General features: G+C 39.5%; 1 protein-coding gene and 1 long non-coding RNA gene across 3 annotated transcripts; one reads left to right on the forward strand and one right to left on the reverse strand.

The window, feature by feature from the left end:
• Positions 1 to 153: 153 nt before the first annotated feature.
• Positions 154 to 19415, reverse strand: kitlga (kit ligand a). Of its 2 annotated transcripts, none has more exons than XM_077022113.1 (10): positions 19182 to 19415; positions 9161 to 9268; positions 7543 to 7599; positions 7300 to 7455; positions 4829 to 5027; positions 4186 to 4221; positions 3619 to 3719; positions 3385 to 3494; positions 3208 to 3255; positions 154 to 3095 (listed from the first exon to the last, which is right to left on the reverse strand). In XM_077022113.1, the coding sequence occupies exons 1-9, from the start codon at positions 19194 to 19196 to the stop codon at positions 3228 to 3230; spliced, it is 810 nt and encodes a 269-aa protein (XP_076878228.1). In that variant the 5' UTR covers positions 19197 to 19415; the 3' UTR covers positions 154 to 3095; positions 3208 to 3227. The 2 variants fall into 2 exon arrangements, with proteins under 2 accessions (XP_076878228.1, XP_076878227.1); XM_077022112.1 differs by having other exon boundaries at positions 155 to 3095; positions 4153 to 4221.
• Positions 5015 to 12422, forward strand: LOC143527128 (uncharacterized). Its single transcript, XR_013134037.1, has 3 exons — positions 5015 to 5804; positions 8015 to 8115; positions 10604 to 12422. It is a non-coding gene; the product is annotated as an uncharacterized LOC143527128 (long non-coding RNA).
• Positions 19416 to 19678: the final 263 nt, after the last annotated feature.

The raw sequence follows: 19678 nt of genomic DNA on the forward strand, positions 1-19678 counted from the left end.
TATGTCTTGCAGAGAACAATAACAAATGAGGCAGTTATGTAATTATTCATTTTTTATGTAATTAAATTAATCGTGAAAAAAGATATATAAGCTACTTAAGAGGAGCTGCACCATGGCAACCACATAAGTGACTGTCAAACAGACCAACAGCTATTGGATTCTTTAGCCTCCTGAGGTTAAAGGTCAAAAACAAATCACAGAACAGTTCTACAAGCAAGCCATGCAGGCTTGTTGGATAAATGTACTTTATTTACATCTCATACATATATTTTCATTATATGCATATATTCATATAAAATGCAGAATACAGTAGACTGTCACCCAGATAGCAACTGGGCCACAATTACTCTTTTTTGCTTTAGGCACCCTGACTGTTTTCCTGACTAAGAGCCTTGAGATATTAGCATCGCAATCTGCAGGAACAAGACAGGTGGACCTGATTACGGCAGATGGGAAGTGTCAAAAATCCCATGTTTCACTTTCCTGGAGTTGTGTGTATCAAACATCTCGTAGTGTGTGTGCGAAGATCTATGTTTGCCTTTTATATACATGTTTAGAGTGATACAGAAAGGCTTCTTCTACATCAGGCATCTGATACGAATTAACCCAAGTATATATGGAAATACATGTGGAAAAACATATGGAAATGTATGTAGAAATCAGTCACTCCAGACCTAAGATGTGCCTGACCAGAAATCACATTATCGGGCCCCTTCTAAGTGACACTGGCAATGAGTGGGTGGGTGGGAGGAGGGGGTTGTTCTGGACTGTTGTATCATATCTATGGCTTCTCACTGTGTCAATACCATCTACAGGTGTGAGATCGGAGGCTCTTAGGTGGCTGGAAAGAAAAGGGGACATGCCACCCTACATTTCACAGTTTAAACCTGTTTCCACATAAAAGAGACAAATAATATGCAATAACAGCTCATGAATTGTAACATATCTAGTACTAATACAGAGATCAATAAATTGATTACTTTGTATCACTGATCTATTGGTTCACCAGAGATGTGTTGGTAGAGAAATAGTTTTAAAACATATGCACAAATTCTTTCTGCCCCTGCCACGATGAAAGGCTGTAAACATTCAAGACTGTCTGATTTGCCCCAAGTTGTATTTTGGCTTGAGAGGAAACATTTTTTGTACATTTGATCAGGGTAAAAGTCACCAAAGTGGAACAGGGCAGCGAGCAGACAGCCGGTGAGCCACACTGATGATTACAACCGCTTGGTAAAAGCAGAAATGAGCAGAAACGCTGTGATCTCAGAGCTCCATCTGAAATGTATCACCTGCCTACACTGACCACAGCTAATACAAAATCTACATGTGCAGATTAGTGAGCAACAGAGTAGTAGAACGAAAATGTGTGCAGCTGAGACTCAAACCCATTCTGAGCATGTTGTGATTTACCTATAACTATTCAAAACTTTTAAGAGAACTAATTGAAATCATTTTATTCTTACATAACTAGTGCAACACTTTTAATTACGCGCAAAAAAAAAAAAATCACAGAACGTTCTGGAATAAATATATGGCTGATTATCCATGAATGTTATATTGGGAACATTTTTTTTTTTTACAAAAGGCGCAAAATGATGACAACAGCCTAATGTAATATCGGACTCACATTATTCTTCGTCTTGTGATCTGGAATGCCGTGTAGACTACAGAATCCTCATATAGCTACAGAGGATTTCTGAATTGTTTTCTTACACACAGTGGTTAATCGTTGTGGCGTTTAACTATGCACAATGTCTTTGTCACACAGTCCTGGTGCTGCAACTCAACACACTTGCTGCAGAGCAACACAACTGCTTATAGTGCTTTTAGGTCCTTTCTTGCTTTCATGATCTGTTTAACATGTAACATGTCACAAATTCAATCATTCAGCTATTAGAAACAAATCTCTGGATCAGTTCTGCTAAATAAAATGCCGGTGGTCCTGTAAGATGAGCATTCCCTGGAGATTTGCTTTCACTAAATACATTTTAAACACTGAAAATAGACCCCTGGTCTGTAGAAACGATACACTGTATTTCTGATATTTCTATTATGTCAAATTCCATAAATGGCATGACCAGGTTTTAACAGGAAAAAGGGTTAAACAAAAACTACAAGACCCTTTATCAGGGCCTAGGGTTAGTTTTGTGACTGCAGCACAGGTGCAGGGTTAGGATTACGGCATGTAACATTTAAAAAAATCATCTCAATGACTATTCATTTCCTTGCAGGAGCAGAACTCTTGCTATCATGTTACATTCCAACAATAAATAAATTAATTCCACACCACCAGTTAAACGACAATAAAAATGATACACAATTCAGATGATACAATTGAAGAATAATTTTACTGATTAAAACCACTCAAGAGATGAAGCAGTGTTTTTTAGCTGGATGCCCAAAACCAGAGAGAGCAAGAGAGTGACAGAGAGAGAGAGAGAGTATGAGGCAGAGTGGGAGAGAGTGATAGAGAGAGAGAGAACTCTAAGAACAGAAGCCGGAGGAAAGGTGACCATTGCAACTGGAGGTAGTCAACTCTGCTTTCACTCCCTCACTGGAACTTCATCTGCTTCACTCCCTCCAACTTCGTTAGGATCTATCGGTTGTCTCCGTGATGGACTGGGACTGGTGCGCTCAGTTCTGATAGGCCTTTCAGGACGGACCCGAAACCCATTGGCTGGCACTGTGATCCTCCTGTGCAGTCTCTTTGCATACTTTGCGGTGGTCAGTAATCTCCAGGACTAAAGGAGAAGCCTTGCCAGCCACGTGTAGGCCTCAAAAAGTGCTAAGCATCAGTTCTCTGTTGGAACAACCTTGAACCTTTCCCATCTCCACCGTCCCCCTCCCCCCCTTCCAAACAATGGTCCAATCAATGTTCTTAGAAAGAGCGTTGGAGCTCAGTGGGCAGTTCTTTGTTTTCAGCCAGTACTTGTCCGTCACAGCTGAGAGGAAGTGTGTGAGAGGATGTGTTGTGTGAGGAAGAGGTGTGTGTGATGAAGAGGTGTGTGTGAGGAAGAGGTGTGTGTGTGAGGAAGATGTGTGTTTGTGGCTTTTTGTGCTTGTGCCTTGCTGCGTTTATTCTGCCCCACAATCTGTAAGGACACAGACAACATGAGAAACAGGATGAGAAGAATAAAGAGATAAGGTGTTTGTTTTGCAAGCTGTATGGATATGTGGGTGTTAATATCTTAACAAACATCTCACCTGGTAGTGATAAGGATGGCTTAGACTGCCCCGATGTTTAATCTGTTCCTACACACACACACAAATATAAAGTTAAAGGAAATGCAAGCAACAACAGGTAAAACAGAACCAGCAGGAAGCAGAAACCTGCACTATGTTCAGTATTTTAGGTGTTACCCAGGTATTAGCTATCCTTACTTTTCAGACATTTCATCCTCTAATGTTGGAGTACTGGCTTCCACTCCAATAAACAGTGGTGGGCCATCTGTACCCCTCTGCAACTGGGGGGCAGTTCTTCTGGATTTCACCTGGACATCCAAAGTAAAAATGATGAGAAATAAGTTTTTTAATGTATGATCTCTTTGCCATTTAATTTCTGCCCACTCTCCACACCTTTATGAAGCATGAAAAGGACATGAGAAGATGTCAGACCTTCCAGATGAGCAGGAAGCCCACAGCAATGAGAGGTATGAAGAGAAGTGACAAGAGGCCCCTCTCCAAAGTCTCTGGAAGGAACCTCGGAGTCCTGCTTTCTGTAAACAAAGTGTTCAGTATTTCAGTGTTTCAGTATCACCGTCTCAGCTACTCCTGGGTTTCTCTACAAATCTTATAAGAAGATCAGAGGTGGAGAGAAAGGTGACAGATAGGTTGACTTTCTTTGGCAGATGAAACACGTATCAACCGTGCAGGCACGTAAGGTGGACATGGCCTGAATGTTAGTGCCCAAATGCCCAAGTGAACATATACTCTACAATTAAGCAACTGCCTTTTTTCATGCTTAACATGCTTTGGCCACAGGTCTATCATCTGTTAACCACAATATTTTATGTTCTGCACATGATTTCATAACTCCTGGCTACATCCTATACAGAATACAAACTTGTAGCCCTGAGCTTTGAGCATTCCCACATAGCAAGTTGTGGTCAGACGTTACAAGTCTATGACCATAACATGTCTAAAACTCACCATTTTCACTTTCAGCTTTACGTAATGTCTCACCTTCTTTTTCAGTACTGTTCCATTCAGGCGAACTATCTGGAGAGAGAGAGAGAGAGAGAGAGAGAGAGAGAGAGAGAGAGAGAGAGAGAGAGAGAGAGAGAGAGAGAGAAAAGAAAGGGTGGAGTGTTAATACACGTAGATGAAAACGCTTCATTGTGAGACGGTAAAGAGTCAATCGCGGCTCCTTTTATTTCTGTCTCACAAAAGATCTGATGTGTCTGCCATCTGAGAGAGAGACAGCCCAGGCTTGGGACCTGAAGATCTGTAATCAACACACTGCCAATTGTGTGTTGTCTCCCTTCTTCTTGTCAAGTGGTCCTCTAGGGAACGTATCAAGGATTTCAAGTTCAGCTTATCAGTCATAATGGGGCTCACCAAAAAAAATGAAATAAATAAAACTATTGCATTTTATGTCCTGTCCTGCAGATTTTTGTGAAAAGTTCCTCAAACATACTCGCCAGCAGATACGAGTGCAAATGCAACCACACCTCAACAGATAATGACTCAGAAAATTTGGAATACATGTTTTTCCTGTCAAAAATGTCAAAAGTAAACAAACGACTGGTCTCAGGCTGTGGTGCCTGAGAGAATTTCAGCACTACACATTTCTTTGGTATGACTGAAAACCTCAGGCATTCTTTACCTTTTGAATGATGCTGTGCTGACGCCAGTGTTGGGGTTGGTGATGTTTTTATTATCGTCGGACATGGTGGAGGTTCACAGTCCACATCTTCCCGCGAAGAATTGGCAGTATTGAAAAAGTCTTCCACAAACTCAAAGTAGCGTCCTGTGAGCCATTTCACTTCTCTGTAGTGGCACTCAAAATCAAACATGGCATTTTCCTGAAAACAGACAGGGAAATCAATGCTCATTCACACCAGGCAGGAAGTATTTTGGATTGTACGTGACCATGAAAAATTTAAGATAAAATCACCTCATTGTGCATCATTGGTTCATTTTTCATTCAAACGCTAAACGCATTTTACTTAAACAAGTTTGACATGTTTACAAGTAAGCTCTGATTTCAGAGCAGTAAACTAAGCTGCACAGTCAAAGTCCAAAGTCCCATTCTGAGGAATGGTAAAAATTACTACGGTATCTTAAGTATGTCTTCCAAGACTGCAGCATGGAGTAGACATGCTTTTAGAGATGACCTTCTGCAGTATTGCTCATATATAATCATCAGTAGACCTCCACAATGCAATATCAAATCAATATGTCACCCAAATGCTATTGCTACTAAAGGTTGATTAATCTGATTAATATGCTACACAACGGAACACAATGTCTATGTGTTGCTGTACACAGTGTTTTTGGCGATTACTTCTTAAGGGTAAGAATAGTTCCTCAACCTTGCATTGTGCTGCAAGATAACCCAGACCTGCAGACATTTCACGCACTGATAAATAACACATTGAGCATAGGATGTCTGGTTCTGCTTTGCATTGTACTATGATTATACTTGAAGTCAAATGCTTGTTTTTGGTTATTACACAGGAAATTGTAACAAGCAAGGAGTTTAAATTACAACTGTTTGCATCCACAAATTGCTTGAAGAGAAAGTCTTTCAAGTCTTTTACTGTTCCAGCAACGAATTACATCTTCCCCCTCAGCAACAGGTAAAACATTTTCACCCTCTGCCGATCTTTTTGAACAACTATTTTGCCTGAACCAGCAAAGCCAGAATGAAGTTTGTCATTCTGTCCTCCAAGCTATTTTCTCTGCAACGTTACTAATGAGCCTTAAGAATCCTGTCTGCATAACTTGTTGCACATACTTGCAAGGACGTGTATAAGGGTGAAATACTTCCAAAGACTGCAGCTGATTTGCACACTTGTGCATTATCTAACAAAGTTATCTGACCTAATCTAACAACCACTTTAGTAACACAAATCCTGTCGTCGTAGAAATAGCCTCAGTCTAAGATGTGTAATCTTGAAAACTATATTGTGATCTCCAAACACTTTAGAATCACCTTTTGGCCGGTGTACAGACTAAATCCTAGTTGTCAGCCATGAACTCAGTGGTTATGTCCACAGGACTGCTGTTAGTTTACTGGGTGGCATGCTGCCTTTACAACACCACAGTCATGCTGCTACCATTCCAGTAGCACTGTGAGAGCATGCTCTGATTCAGGGGCAGCATACACTATTACTATTGCATAAAGTTAACCTACAAGTGTAAAGTACAGATTCAATAAGTGTTTCTAATCAAATGTGCGATGAAACTATATTTAATGGAGAACTCCTAGAGGGTCTGTGCTAGGTAGATGAGAATGGAAAGGAGTATTGATAACTTTATGTATATCTGTTCAAATGTATATCTGCTCTGAAGGATACATGCATGAAGGTTATAGTCCAGTAAGATGAATGTGCTGTGAACCATGACTGCCAGTGGTACAGGAAATACTTGTGTATATGCAGATTACTCCCTACAGGCACTAGACAAAGACCTACCTTCCTGAATTCCGTATTTTTGGAAAAGTCATAAACAACTCTGTGCCCCCTTTGTATACGTGTCATTGCTAACATACTCTAAGCTTTCAAGATGCGTTCCCTTAAGATGTTATTGTGCGAGCAACAGAGCAAACCATTATGCTGTCTAGTATTTTAATACTGTCACATCATGAACAGATGCACTGACAACTTCTGCATCTGACCACATGTCATAATGCAGTCTCAAACCCCTTCCTCCTAGGAACGTTTCTAGCAATAAAGATTTCATGAGTCATGATCTAGACAGCAATATATCCCAGACATATTAAAGAAACCAAATCTACAGTGAAGCAAAATTCGTGAGCTTGTTGTCATTCTGAAGCAACTAGTCAAATGGGAAATCTGTTCTCTTGGGTGACAGTGTGTATTGTTAAGCTGCACACAATGCAAGTCGCAGTACTTCAGTGCGCTATTATGCAGATCCTCTGATGATACGGTCTAATAATGCATAATTACCAAGAAAAGTGAGTACAAGCAGAAATAATTCCGAGTATCGGCAGAAAAAGAGATCAAAAAAAGAATCAAGTTCAAGGAAAGTGGCAAAAGAAAATGTCAAAAATCCTTTGGATGTTAGATGTGGAGGAGGCGTTTGAGAGTTTCAAGAAAAGTGGGGACTCACCAGGCCATTTCCGATGTGATAGCGTATCTCACGCAACATTTGGACAAAGGTCCCTATATTATCTTTGTTGGAGGAAATATTCCCAAACTTCTCGGCCAGGAGTTTTAAGCTCTCCTCCAGGTGGAACACGTTTAGCTTCACCCAACACATACCACTCTGTAGGACAGAAGCAAACTTGTATAGCCCCTTTAAAAACAGCTGTAACTGATGTGACATTTGGACTAATAAAGCATAATGACTTACCACTTCTTTTGGTAAATAATGTACAGTAATTTTGTAATCTTTTGGTATATTCTGCTTCTAAAAGAAAGAAACAACAACAGTAACATATTGTTAATACTGTTACGATTCAGCAAGCACAATATTCAACACTAAAAGTTACAAAAGATTAGGGGGGGTTCTATTACTCTGTAGAAACTTCAGAAAGCTCTTAACAGTTTCATTAAACAAATGCTTTTATTGATTTTCTTGAAAGAATTAAGAACTTTATGGTCAACACCTGTTTTCTCAAAGTATTATCATGCTGATATCACAAATGACCATATTTCACTTAACTCAGGTATCTGTCCTGCTCAACAGCAGTAGCCTAGCAGTTGAATAGTGCCCAGGAAAATAAAAAGTATATAAACCAATTTCTATAATAAAGGCATAAACTGAATGTTTTCAGATAAATATTTCAGATTAAATACTATGTATCATGTTCCTTGTATTTCAGGAAAAAAAAATATTGCAATATATATTGAAATCCATAACTGTCTGCCCCACCTGTTTGTGAGGACAAAAAACATCCTGGCTGAGAAACCTCAATGGATGAAGGTAGGTTTATGATGACGTTTAAATGTTTAAACATGCTTAAAACATTTGACAGAAAAAGGTTCTGTCGATAGCAGTTGGACTAACTGCTATTAACTAATGCTGATAACTAAGTAGTTCTAATTGGTTTTGCTGTTATGTAAGCAGTAAAGTGCCCCGACAAATAGAGAAAGCATGAAAATTAATTGTCCAATACTGTCCGGTCAGTGATCCCGCAGCACAGCTGGTGGGACATGTGGGGCATAGTGCTAGTAACTCCAAGGTCGTGGGTTTGATTCCCAGAGACCACACGCACTATCATACTGATTAATATGCGAGTTGCTTCTGGATAAGAGTGTCTGTGAATGACAGGGGTGCGACAGAATGCGATCGCGTCCTGTAACGTTAATCGTTAAAACAGAAAAGGCTGATGTTTGAGGGAGAACCTATATCAGGATAAGAAAGATCAGATACTATGGCCTCATGTAGCATTAAATAAGACAACAATGTCATCAGAAGCTATCTAGGGCTAAAAATATTAAGAGAATTAGCAATACATAGGGATTATATCAAAAGAATAAGCAGTTCATTTGAAGGGAAGGCAGGTATGAAACCCACATCAAAGAGTGGAACAGAATATGCTATTGGGAAGCATGTTCACTAGAAAAGGAACTGAGAAACATTCACTAAATCTCACCTTGGATTACAGAGACATACGCTACCACACTATTGATGCAGAATCTTTTTTTAGTTTTAGCTTTCCCTTTTTATATTGTCAGTGCTTTAATAGCACAAATGCTCCAGAGAAGTCCTGATTTTCTCAGAAAACCAGGGTCATTTTCGGCATAGCTTTTGTGCTTCATACATTAGCTCCATATCTGTTACAGTTATCCTACTTGACTGCAACAGGATCCATACCTTTTGTTTGTAACATATGAAAAGAATTCAAGTTATCTGTTAGATGTACACATGGGCACACTCGCTAAAGCACCCACTTATGTCACTTCCTTTTTACAAAAGAAAAAAAACAGATATGCTTGAAACACTGAACCCAATGTTTAACTCTTACCAGCAATGAAATTTTCCTGATGTCATCTGTTATGGGATTTCCGATTTCACTGGAATAAGCAGCAACTGTGATGTAAAGCAATAAATGGACACAGCTACGTATCCAAATCTGCAAACAGCAAAACAGAACACAAAGTAAAACACTTGAACACATCTGGTCAGCTGATCAAAAGCTTAATGGGATCATCACCATATGTAAAGCAAACACAGCAGGCATTATTAACTATTTGGGGAGAAATATAGAAGCATGTATAATGTGAAAAAAAAATAATAATTAAAAAAAAAAATATATATATATATATATAGTGAAAAAAATGTACGCAAGTATAAACAGAAAACTGGGTCTGTTTAATCACTGGTGGGTTTGGTCCAGCCTACTGATGGTGTTGAATTTGTTAAAGCATGATTGCAGCATTTTGGGGGTGAATAACCCTCCGCTGTTTCTGCACCTCACAGTTTGACCATTTCACATCATTATGGAACAGATTTTGTCTTAACCTAGATTAAGTAAAGAGATACATACTTCAGATCCTAGCACAAAAGAAGGTGACTCAATTTTAGCATTGTGACAAGACCCCCAAAGCAGGACTGGAGAAGCCCAGAGAACAGCAAGCAAGCCATTTCAATGAGCAAAGTTCCATGAGCCTTTGTTTGCACACATAATCACACAACCACTGAGGGGAACCTTGCCAGTTCTGAGAACTGCAACAACAGAACCTTTCATATAACAACTGGACAGCCACCAAAGCATTAATCAGCTCCATTCAAAGTGTTGCATGCAGAAACACTGCCAGCTCTGGTGTGACAGTGGCCCTGCTCCGGCTAATCCACACTGAGCATTCAATCTATGAAATTTGTTTTCTATGTATTAATCTTAAAATGTGTGGTTTACTAACTACATACGCTGAAACTAGTCACAGAGAACAAGCAGGAAGTCTGGACTTCCGAGTGCATCTTTGTATATTAATTAAGGTCAATCAAAAGACCAATCATAGTAGAGATAACTCTAACAATGGGAAGTTTGGAGAACAGTAGAGGTATAAGATTCCTAGGGGTAACTGCTGAGACATTGTCCCGTCAAACCATCCATGTTTGCATGCTGTTTATTCAGGTCTGCCCACTTCCACTTTCTCAGATCCAAATGTCCACTGAATCTCTACATTGTGTTCTACCATTGAAAGTAGGTGAAAAAAGTAGCTTAGCTTAGCCCTTCTAGGGCCATCGTGTGTGGTTAGTTTACATGTGAGGCAATAAAAAAAATCGTATTCAAATAAATTTGACATGTTTGGAACACTCCATTGACATTAAGTGAATACAGTTCAGTCACTGAGTCACAGAGACAACACAGTTCCTGCTGGGGGTTATGGGCTGTTTCCTTCTTCCTTTTTCTGTTACACACATGGACAGGTTTTCAATGGAGAATTCCTTGTTTTTAATCTTCCAGTTGGCAGCAAACGAGGCGTGTTCACTGAAGATGGCCATCTGAAGAGACCAAGCTGTGACCATAGCATTTCTTACTGCTGACACAGCCTCCTCAGTGCCTGCTGCTGGTTATAGGTTCACATATTAAATCAACAATGTTCACTGGAGCTGTTTCATGTTGAATATTTCTCTTCTTAAACAATTTCAGTTATTTTCTTGCGGACTCTAGCCTGCAACCCATTTACCAACATTGAGGACACTGCTGTTTTACAACATTTTTGCTTATTCAGTGAAAATATTTCTCATTATGTAATTGTCCTGTAACACCACCACCAGTCTCAGAGGAAGTCTTGCACATCCCTTCAATGTGTCTGAAGTCACAACATCTTATCACGCTAACAGTTATGCAGTATGCTTTTCATCCAACAGAGCAGCAGCCATTCACACTGGGTCTTGAATCAAGATGACTTTTGTACCAAACACACAATACTACAATTTCACCTCATTATATCAGTCTGCTATTAAAATACATATAAATCACTTGTTACAAAGATGAGTAAATTCTGATTTTTTTTTTCCATGTCTTCTGCTATATTAATTTGTTCATTTGCAAATCATGCTATGTACTGGGAAATCCAAGAGCAGTAAAAATGACTTTGCGGTACAGATATCCATTAATAGGGAAGACTTAGTGTTCAAATTCACGATGACAATGAATCTGTTATGGGCTTAGATCTAAGTCTGGGGGCGAAATGCAAACCATCTTGTGTAGTGCCAAAGCCAAAGTCTTATAGTCATGGGGAGCCTGTCCAAGCTTTCATGTGTGGCGTCTGATGAAATGAAACCATGATGCTGTACTGCATTCATGAGCACAACATGCGTTGGTTGGGGAACAGCCAATAGATGTTCATTCCAACATGCTTTGGTTGGGGAACAGCCAATAGGTGTTCGTTCCAATATGCATTAAATTTCACTCTTGTTTTGGACTGGGGTTTGCTTGGCTTATTCTTTGCATTAAATGAATGTAAAGGGGGGGCGGGGAGTGGAGTTGTGGTCAACCTGACAAATATTATTTTTATAATCAATATCCTGCACTCCATAAATAAATAAATAAATAGTAGTAAACACTATACATTAAAAGCTTGCATTCAATTTCTGCTTTTGTTGTGTCTAAAGCGCCAGGGTTTCATTAGCAGTCAAGCCATGCAAAAAGCACAAGAACACGCAAAACATAAACATGCAGAGCTAACACTGGGGCAATGAAACCCAAGCAATGAAACCACAGACATACGAGCCTATACAGAATAAAAACACAGATTCAGTGGTGGTCAATGGAATTAGGAGCACAAACCAATCCTGCCTGTGAGTGCAACTATATATGTGTAAATGCCAAGAAAGTTGTAATAGAAGCTTAAACTCTCCTACAGACTTGACTCTGGCTTAATCCCAGTTAGACTCTGTTGTATAGGAAGGAGGCAAGCAGTGGTGTGGGCTTTCCTGCATAAGAACCAGATGCATGCCTGATGAACGGGTAAACATTATCTATGATCAGTGATTCTATTCCTTCAACCCTCAAGTGAGACCAGCAACGACACATCTGCTATAGATTTGGGCAGCGTTTTCAAATATGGCCTGAACATTTCTTAAAACACAAGGCAATTACTGTCGGAAGAGTCTAACGTTAAAGCACAGGATGATTCCTGAATGGTGTGTTATACGACTGCTAGCATGTCTGTGTCCGGAGTCGCAAACTCCGGGTGAGGGTGAATCTAAAACAGGCTGCATCTGTCAGCCGTTTGACTGCAGGAACTGCATGGTGTATCTCTGGAATTCTTTCGCATTCCAAACACTCACACTCACCAGCACATGGGCCCATACCATTCAGGAGCCTTGTGAAATTTTTTGGTTGATAAAATTTTAAATTTTAAATTATTTTTTAAGGATATCATTTAGGATTTCCACTACCCACAGGGTTTAATTTGCCACGGGTATAATGGGTCCCGGCCATCTCTCTGTGCCGCTGCCACACCACACCCTCTGCAAACCCAATGTTCTGCATAGTCTGAGGATGAACAGCTGATTGTCATTACCTGCTCGTCATCTCCACTACTGAATCCTCCATCATCTCCACTACTGAATCCTTCATCATCTTCACTACTCAATCCTCCATCATCTCCACTACTCAAACCTCCATCATCTCCACAACTGAATCCTCCATCATCTCCACTACTCAATACTCCATCATCTCCACTACTGAATCCTCCATCATCTCCACTACTGAATTCTCCATCCTCTCCACTACTCCTTCATCCATCATCTCCACTACTAAATCCTCCATCATCTTCACTACTCAATCCTCCATCAACTCCACTACACAATCCTCTATCATCTCCACTACTTAAGTCTCAGTCCTCCGTCAGCTCTTGGCACCACACTACGCTGATCCATGTGTTTTGCCCCCGCCGCTTCCCATGTCTGCACGTCACGTTTCTCTACACCCTTGATGTATTTTACACAGCTTACGTTTGTGTTTGTTATTTTAGTCTAGCTATTGATTTCTGAAACATTGTGATTTGAGCTTGCTTTCCACTAAGCTGTTTTGTTTATCAAGTATTTTCTGAAACCCCTTTAGTGTCCTTATTTTAATCTGTTAATTGGTCATTCTGGAGCCCATTTAAATAAGTGTGCTACATCATTTGTTCAAGTCAGTCTGACTTCTGCCATTATATGGAAAGTGAGGAATGACAAAAAGCCTGAGATGTAATCTCTTTCTCTGGGTTCAATGATGAATGGTTGGGTGGATATTCAACTTGTTAGATAGATGATTAGTGTACATTCTATCTATCATAGGCACACAAACATTTCCTCAGCTCTATATAATGGCCACAGTTTACTATCCAATGCCATGAAATGTAATTTAATCGTCCAAATGGCTTTGCCTCCTCACGCATGATATTTTCTGAATAACATGATGGTCTGATTCAGAATATCAAATGTATGAAATATATGGACACAGCTTGAGACTTCAGACAGCTCTAAGAAATTATGTGCTGGCTGAAATCTGAAAGTAATCAGAAAAATAAAAGATGTGTGATCTTGTGTGTTGCTTTTCTGTTTTTTTTTTTTTTATTTGCTCCCTTTTTCTACGACGACTTCGGCTCAAATTGGGCATAACAAAGGCCTAGTGGTATCTCAGCCCAGGGATCTAACAGCTAAGCTGAATGCCGTGCTGCTGCCGGAGATAATATGAAAGAGTTTCACTTTCCGTCCTTTGTCCACCTGTAAGATGATGTTCAGCAGTAATCCTGCGTACTCCTGAACCAGATAACTGCTTAATTCGTGCACAGCAAAAAACACTTTGATCATTCAGGATCATTAACTTAACGGGCGGTCCAGATACAGGCACTGGATTCAGACAGAACAATGCTTCATTCATTTCATAATCACATTGACAAAAAACAGAGACTGGCAAAACCCTACTGCCACAAACCAGTTCATAATCCATTTGTTTTACAAAGAGTCTTAAACTTCTTTTAATGTTTGCAAAGATGTTACTTTGATGGGAAATCTAGCTGAAAATTTTCAGCCTGGTTTTCTATGACCGATGACAACCAAGCCATCCATGATGAATGCACCAGCAACGTACATGCTAGTAAAACAGACATTTTTTTTACTCGTGCTCTAGCTCATTTTAAGCATCTTGTGCTGATGCATAATACAACTATGTTTGTGCATTTGACGCAATTCTTTAAGCCGGAGGGACTCGGGGGACTCTGTGGGTGGAAAGAAGGTTCATCAAACTGTGGGTCAAAGAGCAGCAAGACAGCAGCATCATCAACAGCCGGAAAAATGGCATAATCATTTCAGCCTTGGAGACGTAGGAAGAATCCCGCCTCGGCTCAAGAAGGGCCCAAATCGAATTTCCTGCTGCAAATTGCACTCAGTCTGTCCATTTTAATTCAGGTGCACTTACTGGGTCTACAACTAACCGAATGAACACTACAGACATTACGGTATCGCATGTCCTGACCATTGCTACACGCTTTCACACATTGCCCATGAAAGAAAACACCACAAACAAATCAAATGTATGTGGCCGTAGTATGAGAGGAAGGCTTAAACTTAAAGGATAAAGCCATAAAGAAATACCACACTGAACACATCAAAAAAAGAAAACAGGAAATCAGAATACAACAGAAAAACATCCAAAACAAAGCTGCTGTAAAAGCCAATGAAGCTAAAAGCTAATTATTTTTGTGAATTAATTTACTAATTAATCAATGATGTTTAATAATAAATTAGTGAAAGCAAATACTTTCTATAAGCCTGCAGAAATTATCCAATTTATCCGATAACTTTTAACATGTAATTAAACATTAAAACATATCACTTCTTCCAAAGCCTCATGATTAGTGTTTTAAGATGAGTCAAGTAGAATGCATTCTGGTTACCAGATGAAGACGAAGATGAAGAACAGACTATAGCAAAAACAGTCTAATAGATCATCTTCATATGGAAACAGGGGCCCTTTCTATTACTAAATAGTACATAGATGCACATGGCAGTCAAACAACTCTCTGATGCGGTTAAATTACACGAAATTCAGATCTGAGAGAAAAAGGAGAAAACTTCTAAAGTTTATGAAAGCTGAATATTGGTAAGCTACAAACTTTGAACCTTTTGCCAACATCTGCTTAAGTCTGACCATCTGGGTGTTAAGTATCTTTCTGGAATTTTGACTGGAACTTGACTACTGTTGAAATCGCAAAACAACATGATAGCCCACTATACTCGGTCTTAATTAATTCCTTTAACATTTAAGAGATACATAAAATTGAGACTTTAGAAGCCTTTCCACTGCTAGTGATTGTTGGATGTTAAAGTCGAGTTAGGTTGGCTCTGCCACTTCAGTGTTCCCAGTCATGGCCAACACATTCCTTGTCAGACCTCGATAACAGAAACAACAACAGAAACAAACAAAGTCTTGATTGTGTTATTTATCTTCCTATGAGATAGCAGAAAGCATTATGAGTCTAAAATAATTTTCTTAACATTTCAAATGAGCAAATCACTTCTTGTTAACGAGCCTAACACACCACTTTTAATAGCACAACTATCCACCCCAGTCCCAAACCAAAATCTACCCCAATCTCAATCCCAATCCTAACCTCAACCCCAATCCCAACCCCAATCCTAACTTCAATCTCAATCCCAATCCTAACCTCAACCCCAATCTCAACCCCAATCCTAACCTCAACCCCCAATCCAAATCCTAACCTCAAACTCCCAATCCCAACCTAGCCTCAACCCAAATCCCAGTCCCAATCATAATCCAAAACAAGTGGTGGCTCACAGTAGCTTGTGTACTTTTACACACCGTCTCTTGCTTTGCTAAGACCTACATAAAGCCATTACTTGTAGTGTGAGTAAACTGTTTTTCGGATTTATTAAATATATAGAGGATTTAATTCCCAGACTGAATTCCCAGACAGATTAGGACTAAATCAAGTACTAAAAAGAGATTTTCAGAAGAACCATTTATTAGAAGAGGCAGAACTACTCAGAAAACAACAGCAGAAAGTGTCATGACAGCATGGTTAATGAAACACATTAAGTCTTCATAAATTATCTATGAAGACAATAAAAAGACACTAAACAGAATGAAAATGTTTTATGTAACATTTCTAAAAAACAAAACAAATTCTCTGACTGCAGTTCTTTGTTTTCGAGCCTAGACAATCCAAGATCTTTAAGATGAAGATATATATAATATATAATATAATTTTACAGCTTCAAGTATACTGGAAGAGTATACTGAAAGAGTATACTGGAAGAGTATGTGTAGGTTCTCCAGCAGAAATGTCACACTAACGTCCCCTTTCCTGCACTTTAGTGGTTGAAGGTATACGTAACATGCCATCTGTAGTTCAAGTATACTGCTGGACAGCTGTCTGCAGACTGAATGCAAAGCTCAGAGAGCATGCAAGGGAACTGTATAAACATAAACTAGATTACAAAATTAATAAGAATAAAGCAGAATTACATGTAATATGAACTCTTCCTTGGGTCTTTCTTTTCTGGTTAATATAAAAGGAAGCCCCCAAAGCAATAAACATTTTCCCAAGCAAATATATATCTAAACATTGTGCTTTAGAATGCATTAATTCCTCATCTGCTTCAGATTACATGCTACAATAGTTGCTTTATAATTAGCCGTCATTTGGGTCCAGGACGTCAGAAGAACATATGTCACAGCAATCTTAGATTAGTGATACATAAGGAGGAAACATGTCACAAGCACCGAAGCAAGCCCCGGATCTGGCAGATATCACAATCTGTCCTGCACTTCCGCATACTTGTATGTTGAATTGAACTGATTCATATCTCTGCCTAAGACATTTGCATAAATACCCCAGTGCATTTTTTGCCCCCTGCCCCAGGCTAATGCCTCTCAGAATCACAAATCAGGGATAGGGGCTTTACCTTCTGCAACCTGTCAATTACACCATAAAACCTACTGTAATGCGCAGGAATAAAAACATACAAACTATACAACCAAAATTATGCAACAGCAGACTAGCAAATGTATTTTCAAAATGTATATTTAAACATTTCAAACACACGTTTCTATTTGAAGATCAAGGTGTCATCCACGAGCATTTTATTTTCCCTTCTTTGGCCAATGACTAACCCCAGTAATAAAAGGTCACTATTAACAACGGGTTGCAGAAGGCTATGACGATGCAGAAAAGATCCATTTTCAGAAGCGTGCACTGATTTACAGACCACGTGGGATTTCCTCTCCTTAGTGCCACCTTGTTACTTTAGCAGCTCGTGAAAGGACTGAAAAACCTATTGAATCTTTAAATGGATAAATCCATTAAGATGTGATGAATTTATTTTTTAGGATGTCGAGTTTTATTTAGCCGTGGGTCTAAATCATGGCATGACAGCAGTTGTCTTTATTTACAGTACAGAATCCAAAGATTGTTGGACCTGCTCATTAATGTTCAGGAAATACAGCATTGTGGATTTTTTCCAGATTTTTTCAGACTCAATATGCTCCAGGCTCTAGCTCAGACGCCACGGTCAAGCTAATTTTCAGTCATCCCAACCTTTCCTGTTCCTTTTATAAGGTCATTGCCTTTATCACCCCGTCACAAAAGCATTTCAGAAAGAAACAAATTTGCTGTGTTTGGAAACCACTGCCGTTCACAGTGTGACGATTCTGTGCGTCGCATCATTCCAGAATTCTCGGTGGGTCGCAGTCTCTCGTCACCATTAAACATCAAGCGAATAGCAAAATGTTTTCTGCAGCTTTACATAGTCCCTGAGGCCAAAGTCGAAAAAAGTCGCAGAGACGTAGACTACTGTCAACGAAGGCTGAAGATGCCAGAATAGTAGATCGAGAGAGGGGGGGCGAGAGAGAGAGAGAGAGAGAGAGAGAGAGAGAGCGTGTAACCTTGCGCAATATCAGGAAAGACAACCGCCTTGTAGTCTTCAGTTCACAAGGGTTGTTACTGGTCTGAAGAGTGCATAACAGTTCCTTAAGTTCCTTAAATGTGATTTGCGGTGGAGCTCCTGAACTGTAATTCACGTTATTTTTTCTCCTCCTGGCTCCTTTTGTTCAAAGTCTGATATAGAGTTCACGTAAAATTCAGCAGATCAGTTCATAGTACAAGATATCCCACTGATATTCACTGATATTCGAAATCAGTTCGAATACGCCGTTTAATATGTCTAAAAAAGTTTATTTTTAACGTTTGATTCAGATATATGTCAAGTTCCATATAGCTGTGCAGATTTTCTCATGTCTTTCAAATTCATTAAACCCCATAATATAAATGTAAAAAAATTGCCATATATTATATATATAATTTGGCTAATATTTCTCTGTAAATGAGTATTTGTCTGTTTGATCCCGCCTGAGTATTTTATTTCGCTTTATTTAATTTCAGTTTATTGCATGATGCGTTGATGTACAAGTATCACGGATTGCAGAAGACCGCACGTTTCTGTTACGCTGCTCAAAGCACTTTCCCTTGGAACACATGAGCTGTTCTACAAAACATCTCTTCTAATTAAACCAGATCAATCTAACATGAGGATATACTACTAAATGTTGAATGAGTCAGTAGGTTGAATAAATCAGTTCATCCCAAATCACTTGTCATGTCCCCAGAAGTGTCCACAGGCTTGGCAACACGAGATGGACAGAAGACTGTCGCTCTAACGGACAGGACGTGTCAGGCGTTGCTACTGGATCCGCAGCAATATTAATATTAAACCGTTTTCGCTGCTGCCGACACAACACGTACAAGGAACTTTTCCGAGTTCCTATAGATCGGATTTGCCATGGATGCATGATGTCTTTATTGTTAGTTTTAAAGCCAGTTGAATCCAACGCACAGTTTAAAATCTAAACTGTGTACTCCAGACCTGTCACTAAAACAATCTCACTTTCATACAACTATTCACGGCACAGTATACAAGGCAAACGCAAAGCACTTCACTTGTGTGAATAATCTACTCGCCTACCACACCATCGGACTGACATTCGTTAAAACTACTGCCCTTGGTAGAAAGAAATAGCTACTTACGTTTGACTTCTTCATAGGGAATGAGAGAATTAACTCCAACGTAAACGAAACCCTATTTTATTTTACTTCGGCGGACAGGGAAAGAGCTTTCTTCATCCCGTTTGCACATATCCAAAATCATTATAAATAGAATCCAAACTGAAGAAAGACACTTTGCGGTCACAGTAATTATCCAGGTACACTCTTCATAACGCACGTTGGAGCGAAGACTGCAAAACTCACACAGCGAGAGTGTTTTTTCAAGCTCAACCCTTTTTATTGCGTGACTGCGAGCTGCCCGCCCACCGCTGTTTTACTGCGCTGAATCCCCAGTCAAAGCGCGCTGCTGCAGTCATTGATTTCACAATCACCGAAGCGACATGGTTGTACGTCGAGGTTTTATGTCCAACTTTGGAGACTAAGGAGACTGTTTACCTGCAAATTTCGTTGGCTGATGTATACCTCAGTGTCTGTACACACCGAGGTACAAATTGCGGTGGAAACACTAATGCTCTTAT

This window comes from Brachyhypopomus gauderio, chromosome 11 (genome assembly GCF_052324685.1).
Source record: "Brachyhypopomus gauderio isolate BG-103 chromosome 11, BGAUD_0.2, whole genome shotgun sequence".
NCBI classification, from domain to species: domain Eukaryota; kingdom Metazoa; phylum Chordata; class Actinopteri; order Gymnotiformes; family Hypopomidae; genus Brachyhypopomus; species Brachyhypopomus gauderio.